The sequence below is a fragment of the Leucopleurus acutus genome (genome assembly GCF_964270905.1).
Source record: "Leucopleurus acutus genome assembly, chromosome: 20".
Lineage (NCBI taxonomy): Eukaryota > Metazoa > Chordata > Mammalia > Artiodactyla > Delphinidae > Leucopleurus > Leucopleurus acutus.
Window position 1 is genome coordinate 48,564,002 of NC_139162.1, and position 8,499 is coordinate 48,572,500.

Below are 8,499 nucleotides of genomic sequence, written 5' to 3' on the forward strand. Positions count from 1 at the left end.
AACTTGGAGACATACATGCCTCTGGGGTTGCCTCCACAGGGAGAGCCTTTCTCCCTTGAGTTGGACTTAGTGTCAATAAACATATGATCAGCAATCTCTCTCTAACGTTAGGAAAACTGGCCAATTCCACAGCCAAAGCAATAGCAGCCCAACAACCATTACTGGACTTGTTAACTAAAATAGTTTTGGACAATCACATAGCCCTTGGTTACCTACCTGCTGAAGAAAGAGGCATCTGTGCAATAGCAAGTACCTTTTTCACATGGATAAATGTCTCTGGAGAAGTAGAAACTCAATTACACAAGATCAGGGAACAAGTGCATTGGTTACAACAAATTTCATGTGAATGTCCACGGTCCTTTAACTTGTTCAGCTGACTACCCTCAGGTCTGGGTTCACGGTTCAGGATGATTATACAAACTGGATTTGTCATACTACTTTAAATTCTGCTTTGCATAATTATTTTAAAACTTTACATCTGTTGCCTGTCAAACCTCTGCAGAAACAATGCACCAGATAGAATAATGTTGGCTCAGTGCTTTGCAGTGAATTTTAATGCTTATAAGCTTAGGTATGATCTTGTAGAGTGAGAATGCCTGAGAGTCACCCCTTCTATCTTCCTTGTTACTCAAATGTGGCCTCAAATCGTTTCTGATCAATATGCACTTTCCCTCTGATGTTGGACATGACACCCAGGAAAGGTCCTTCCTGGTACCAAAGGACAAAAATTATTCTAATAAGGAACAGATGACCCAACTTTTGATCAGCTGTGCTTTCAGAGAAAGATCTTGATCAAAAGAAGGAAATGTGAAAATGTGTTAAGGAAACCTAACTCAAAATTGGAGTCAAGAAGCTGTGAAGAGGGATTCCCTGGCGGCACAACGGTTAAGAATCTGCCTGCCAATGCAGGGGACATGGGTTTGAGCCCTGGTTTGGGAAGATCCCATATGCCACGGAGCAACTAAGCCCGTGCACCACAACTACTGAGCCTGCACTCTAGAGCTTGCAAGCCACAACTACTGAGCCCACGTGCCACAACTACTGAAGCCCGCGCGCCTAGAGCCCGCGCTCCGCAACAAGAGAAACCACCGCAATGAGAAGCCCGTGCACCGCAACAAAGAGTAGCCCCTGCTTGCTGCAACGAGAGAAAGCCTGTGCACAGCAACGAAGACCCAACGCAACTAAAAATAAATAAATAAATTTATGAAAAATTAATAATTTTTTAAAAAAAATATTGCAGTAAAAACATCATTTATCTTGATAACTGAGTTTTTTGGCACCCCCTTAAATTGTGCACCCAATGCCAGCTTATTGACCCTAGTCCTGACTAGTTCTGACCAAACTGCGTCACTGAGTGCAGAAGGATCCCCCACCTCATTTCTGGCCCCCTCTTGACATCCCCCCCAAAGCCTTGGATTCCCCCACAGGTAAAAGGTATATGAATCCTCACCGCCTAGCATGAGATCTGGGCCCTGATCACCTCTCAGACCTCATGTCCTAGAACTCCCTCCCTTGTCACTCTGCCCCAGCCACACCAGCCACCATGATTCTCGCCAGACACACCAGGCTCACTTCTGCCTCAGGACCGTTGCACGTCCATGCCCTCTGCCTGGAATGCTCTTCCTCCTAATGTCCACCAGGCTTGTTTCCTTACTTTATTAAGATAGAAGAATGTTACCTTTTTAGACGGGACTTCCCGTACCACGCTATCAAAAATAGCACACTCCCTCTCCCAAATCATTCGGCTATTAAGTGGCGTAAAACAATGATTTAATATTTCTCACAAGTCTGAAGGTTGGCTGGGCTCAGTTGGATGGTTCTTTTACTTCCACATGGTATCGGCTAGGGTCACTCCTGTGGGTCACTCCCGTGCGTTCAGCTGGAGCTCAGCTGGGGTTGGAACATCCTGGATGGCTTCAGGCCCATCTCCACGTGGTCTCTGTTTCTCCGTGGGGTCTCTGCAGCAGGGTAGCAGGACCTCTATATGGTAGCTCAGGGCTCTGAGAAGCAGAAAGCAGAAGGTTCCCTCTTAAAGCCTGGGCCTAGAAATCCCAGAATGTCATTTCTGCTACATTCTGTTGATCAAAGCAAGTCATAAGGCCAGCTCAGATCCTGGAAAGGACAGAGACTCCCGCTCTTGATGGGAAGGGTGGCGTGTGTCTAAGGAGATGGGAGAAACTGTTGGCAGCCATAGTTACAGGTGATCCACCAACCCACCGCCCCATCCTGCACCCTTGCTATCTTGTTCTTTTTTTCTTGTCACTATCGGACACTACCTTATTTTTGTTTATCCCCTATATCTTTCCAAAAATATAAGGTCCATGAGGGCAAAGGCCATCTGTGTCTTGTTCACCAGTGTGTCAGTGCCCAGAACTGTGTCCAGATCCAGAAGGCAGCCAATACGTATTTGAATGAATGAATGAATGAATGAATCCCTGGGGACAAGCTTCAGGTTTCCCCCAGGGTGATGGCAAATGGTAGGAAGGTGAAGGTCATAATGTGTAGATATTTCTAAGGCGGTGCTTTAGGATTTTTCAGAGACACACAGAGAAAGGACAAAGAGGAAAGGAAGATGAGAAGCGGGAAGGAGGAATGGGAGGAGGAAGAGGCGGCAGAGGACCGGGAGCTTCAGGAAGGAAGGACCAGGGACCGTCTTAGTCCTGGCTGTATCTCCAGCCTTGACCAGCACAGGGCCGGGCACACAGCAGGTGTTCAGAAAACGTGTGCTGAGTGAGTAACTTTCTCCAAAAACCCTTCGCTGACCTGGCACCTCAACACACTGCTGGGTCAAGCATCCCCTGGCTCTCGCAGCCCTGTGGGCCATTGCATCCCCACCTCACCCACTGTGGGTTGTCACGGTCAGGGGGTGGGTCTGTGCTCCCCAAGGGACTCTGAGTCCTGTGGGGACAGGGCTGGGGCTGCCTCGGCCACTGCTGGGTCCCGAACATCGACCAACGGGCCTTGGCCCATAGTAAACGTATATTGCACAAACTTCCTCCCTGCGGGAAATACCGTCTGCGTCATTGCTGTGTTCCCGGACTGGCAGACGCAGCATGAGCACTCAGGAAACACCTCCATCGATTCTCAGACGCACCCCTTTCATCCCCCCTGCATTTTAGCAATTCTGAAATCAGGAAGAGTCCCAGTCAAAGGTGCTTTACAGACAGGCGGCCATTGTGATGCAGCTGGCCCTGCCTGGGTGTCATCGTGGAGCTGCCTTTTCTTTTTTTGTTGTTTTTGATGGTTAGCAGTTTTTAGCAGTAAAGGTTTTTTTGTTCAATTTTGTTCGTTTTTTAAAATATTTTTAATTGAAGTATAGTTGATTTACAATGTTGCATTAATTTCTGCTGTACAGCAAAGTGGCTCAGTTATACATATATATATATATATATATTCTTTCTTTTTCAGGTGGGAGAACAGAATTCTAGACCAGGTTAAATGAGTTACTCCATCTGACAGGCTTCACACACACCTGGCGCATCATAAATGCCGGTAAGTGAACACTTAGCCTTAGCGTGTGAGCGACTCAGCGCACCCACCAGCCCAGGAGGTGTGTAGGAGCAGGGGTGAGTGTGAGTCACATCTCTGGACCAGCACAGGGACTGGTCAGGTCTAAACAAATGTTTGTGGAATGGCCAAATAACTGAGTGAATTACTGGGCAAATGAGAGCTTCCTCTCAGCTTAGCGTCTAAGGTTGTTCCTTAGCCTGGATGCAACTCCCTAGCAGGCGATCTGGCTCACTCCTTCTCATCCTTCAGATCTCAGCTCAGATGCCTGTTCCTCCAGGAAGCCCTCCTTGAATCCTGAGCTGGGTCAGGTGGCCCCTTGGTACTCCCACAGTCCTCTGGGGTCCCCCATCCCAGTCTGGCCCCGTCTGGGCCATCACTGTGTGGGGATGGATCTGACTCAGCCACTGGACTGTGAGTCCTGTGGGGACAGAGGCCAGGGCTGTCTTGGTCATGGCTGCGTTCCCAGCACCTAGCCCAGGACGGGGCCTGGAGAGGTGCTGAATGTTTGATGGATGAAGAGAGAAGAGGAGACTTGGCAGACAGGCGTGGGTTCAGCCTCTCTCTGGCTGGTGCTCTCAGGAGCTGGGAGAAGCGCCCCTGGCAGCGTGCCAGCCTGCATTAGATGCATTTGTGCAGGTGCCCGGCAGCTGTCTTGGCCCACAGTCACCCTGGGCTGCTGCCATCCCCCTTTCCTCCAACCTGGAGCCTCCAAGGGCCAAGCCTAGCCTGATGTACTTCTGGGGCCCCGGATCACGGCTGGCCACACGGATTATAGGAGCTGGAGCAGAATGAATGGATGTGGTGGGTTTCAGGGGATGCCATCTGTATACATTGTCTGCGTGTGTAATTGTGTCTCTTCCAGTCTGCAAGTCTGTGTGTGCCTGAATGTGTGTTGCTTGCATGGCTGTTATGTCTGTACGTTTGCCTGCGTTTGGCTTTTCTGTAATGACTGTATTTGAGGGTCTGTGTCTTTCCTTCCCCTTTCGGGCCAGGGTTGCGTGGCTGTGGATTCTGGGGAGGAAACTTAGTCTGCGTGTTTGCTGTCTGGGAATTTCTGAGAATATTTTTTCATCTCTTGGTCTCTGTGTTTGTGTGGTGGAGTGGCGGTCCCATGAGCAGCTGGGGGGGTGGGGTCCCGGGCCCACCATGGGACCCCCACCCTCTGACATCACCCTCACATTATTGTATCAGGGCTGGCTGACCAATAAGCTGCGGTTTGCTATTATAATGGGTGGGCCCTGACCTTGTGCTAACGGGGGTGGGGGGGGTGGGGTTGGGGGGGTGGGGTTGGTGGGGGAAGGCCCCATCAGCGGGGAGAGTGAGAGGGGAGAGAGAGCCTGCAGGGCAGGTGAGTTCCCCAAGGGCAGGGCTCTCCAGCTGGGCCCTGTCCAATCCCAGTCCCAGCTCCCTCAACCCTAAGCCCACCCCAGGGGCCACTGGCCTGTCCGCCCCTTGCATTGGGACCTGTCCCAGGATCCCCCTATCCTCTACCCAGACCATGCCCTGGGATGGGTTAAGGAGACAGGGCACAGGAGGGACTGGGTATAGTCTGGGGGAAATGCCCCCACCTGGGCTGGGGGATCAGACCTGGAGGGAACAGTGGAATAAGGATGGTCTTCTGTAGGAGGTTGGGTGCGGCTGGGGACAGGGGCAGCCGAGGAGAGAAGGGGGAGGCAAAGACGTGTGGTTGAAGGGAGAGCAGCTCTTCAGAGGGACCTGGGTTTGAGTCCCAGCTGTGCCTCTGAGTGGGGACATCCCTTGTCTAGTCCGTCTCGGTCCGATGGAGACAGTGGTCCCTGACCTGAGCGTCTCTCCCAGGGTTCTCTGAAGAGTCTTAGTCAACGAGGAAGTGTATTTTAGAGGCGATGGACAAGAAGAGCGTGTGACTGGGAAGAGGGAGGCCAGGGAAACTCCAGGGTGAGGAGGATGGGGTCACAGGAGAGACCATCATGACGGGCTCTGCGAGGTGGGAGGGGACTTGGCCTAGCAAGGCCTGCCAAACAGGGCTGGGTGTTTAATGAGATGCGGTGTGGGGGGGCACCACCTCCCGTGCCCGGCTGCACCCGAGAATGTCTTCAAAGATGGCCTAGAGAAAGACAGATGATGAGGCTCACGATGGTCACAGCAGCCCTGTGAGGTGGGCAAGGTTATCGTCCATGGTGCAGATGCTGCAGGTGAGGCTCAGAGAGGGCAGGGACGTCACACAGCTCAGAATATTAATAATGATCAGAACAATGACGGTGATGCGGATAACGCAGACCACCTGCTCTGGGTCGGGCACTATTTTATTTTATTTTTATTTTATTTTATTTTTTGGCCATACCTCGAGGCTTTTGGAATCTCAGTTCCCCGACCAGGGATCGAACCCTGGCCCCCTGCAGTGGACGCTCATAGTCCTAACCACTGGACCACTAGGGAATTCCCCAGGCACTGTTTTAAGTGCTTTATATGTACGAATTCATTTCATTTTCAACAGCCCTAGGAGGTGGTTTGCTACTATGATCGTTATGATCCTCATGTGTAAGATGAGGAACGTGAGGCAGAGCTAAGGAACTTGCCCCAAATCTTTCAGTCAGTATGTGGTTGGCCCCGGATTGGATCCCAGGCAGTGTGGCTCCAGGGTCTGGGTCCCCTTGGCCATCACTTCACACTGCTTCCGATCACAGTAGAAGCAGCAGGAGAGCAGCTGCTCTCTTTGCCTGGTCAGCAGGAGCTGGGCTGAAGCCCATTCCGTTGCAGGTCTGGCTAAGTAAATTTTGGGGCTCAGTGCAAAATGAAAATGCAGGGCCCCTGCTTCAAAGAGTTACAATTTTCATCAGTGTCATCAGAGTATTAAGCAAAGAGCTGGGCCTTTTAAGCGTGGAGCCCCGTGTGACTGCATGGGTCTCAAACTGCCCATGAAACGGTCCGAGTTCCTAGGTTATCCCCAAGACTCTTCAGCCCCTCAGTAGGCAGGTCAGTCATTACGCCCATTAAGCGGAGAAGCAAACAGGCTCAGAGAGGTGCCTCGTTTTGCCCCAGGCCACACAGCAAGTTAGTGGCAGAGATGGGATGGGAACCTGGGCCTACCAAATTCCAAAGCCCCCTACCTCGTGTCCAAAACGTACCCCGGGTTTTTGAGAAGGAGAGGGTTGCGGGGCTCCAGAGGGACTCCCCTTATATCCTCGGTGTGTCTCTCTCCCTGCCCCACGCCAAGGCCCGGGAGGCGTGAACGGCTTCCTTCTCCCCGCTCCCCCGCAGACGCTGAGGATCACGCGTCCGTCCGAGACTCTCCCCCAGCCCCCGCGCCCTCTGAACCGCCGGTCACCATGGCTACTGCGAAGTTGCCAGTGGTGCCCGGGGAGGAGGAGAACACCATCCTCATGGCCAAGGAAGAGCTGGAGGCCCTGCGCACCGCCTTCGAGCCGGGCGACATCCCCCAGGCCGCCTCCTGCCTCCGGGAGTTGCTGGCCTCTTTCGAGAGCACCCGGCTGGAGGTGGGCGTCACAGGCGAGTCCAGGGAGGCAAGTCGTCCCTCATTAATGCCCTCCGTGGCCTGGGTGCCGAGGACCCCGGCGCGGCCCTCACTGGCGTCATAGAGACCACAATGCAGCCCTCGCCCTACCCGCACCCGCAGTTTCCAGACGTGACCCTGTGGGACCTGCCGGGGGCCGGCTCTCCAGGCTGCCCGGCCGACAAGTACCTGAAGCAGGTGGACTTCGGCCGCTATGATTTCTTCCTGCTGGTCTCGCCCCGCCGCTGCGGCGCCGTGGAGACCCGCCTGGCCTCCGAGATCCTGCGCCAGGGCAAACAGTTCTACTTCGTGCGCACGCGCACCCAGCGACCCTCGGGCTTCAGCGAGGCGGCGGCCCTGCAGGAGGTCCGCGAGCACTGCGCCGAGCGGCTGCGTGGGGCCGGCGTGAACGACCTGCGCGTCTTCCTCGTGTCCAACCTCTCGCCCGCGCGCCACGACTTCCCGCTGCTCGTGTCCGCCTGGGAGCACGACCTGCCCGCGCCCCGTCGCCAGGCCGGCCTGCTGTCGCTGCCCGACGTCTTGCTGGAGGCCCTGCGGAAGAAGACGGACATGCTCCAGGAGCAGGTGCTCAAGACGGCCCTGGTGTTGGGCGTCATCCAGGCTCTGCCCGGGTCCGGCCGGCGGCCGCTACGACAATGCGCTGCTCGTCCGCTCGCTGCGCGACTACCACCGCAGCTTCGGCCTGGACGACGACTCGCTAGCCAAGCTGGCCGAGCAGGTGGGCAAACAGGCAGGCGATCTGCCTTCGGACATCCTCTCCCCGCTGGCCAACGAGGTCTCGCCCGAGACTGTCCTGCGGCTCTACTCCCAGTCGTCCGATGGTGCCATGAGGGAGGCCGGGGCCTTTGAGAAGGGCATCCCCCTGCTCGGAACGCTGGTGGCCGGGGGGCATCAGCTTCAGCACCGTCTACACCATGCTCCGGGGCTGCCTCAACGAGATGGCCGAGGATGCCCAGCAGGTCCGCATCAAGGCCTTGGAGGAGGAGGGGTCCCAGCCTGAGGTCAGCCTGCAGGCGGCTGGTGACAACGGCGTGGAAAAGCGGGGATCTGGGGAGGGGAGCGGCGAGGCAGACCAGCTCTCGACCTACCAGAAGCTCGGCCTCCTTCTCAAGTACATTCTCCACAGCTGGAAGAAGCGAGATTTGTCGGAAGACAAATGAAAGTGCGGCCCCCAACCCCCTGCCTCACCCACAAACCAAGCCTTATCGAAACCTACCAACCAGACAAAAAAGGCTGAAAATGAGAGCTGCAGTTGCTGAGGGGCGGGGTGTGGAGAGCTGAGGGTGGCAGGTGGGCCCAAGTCCAGGTCCCGAACCTGGGATAGGAACTGACCTTGGGAGGGAGAGGTTCAAGGTATGGACGGGGGGCAGGGGGTCAGGGCTCTTTAATAGTCTCTCTCTCCCTGGTCCCCAAGTGACCATGAGGGATTTGGGGGCGACAGGACAGCCCGGCCTGGATCCAGGACAGGAGCCCAC

At 54.7% G+C, this 8,499-nt stretch overlaps 1 protein-coding gene across 1 annotated transcript; it reads left to right on the top strand.

The window, feature by feature from the left end:
• Positions 1 to 6,818: 6,818 nt before the first annotated feature.
• Positions 6,819 to 8,184, top strand: IRGC (immunity related GTPase cinema; the record flags this gene model as incomplete). The annotated part of the gene is given in 4 exon segments (XM_082862009.1): positions 6,819 to 7,004; positions 7,010 to 7,641; positions 7,643 to 7,907; positions 7,909 to 8,184. Coding segments are annotated over 4 exon segments (1,359 nt in total).
• Positions 8,185 to 8,499: the final 315 nt, after the last annotated feature.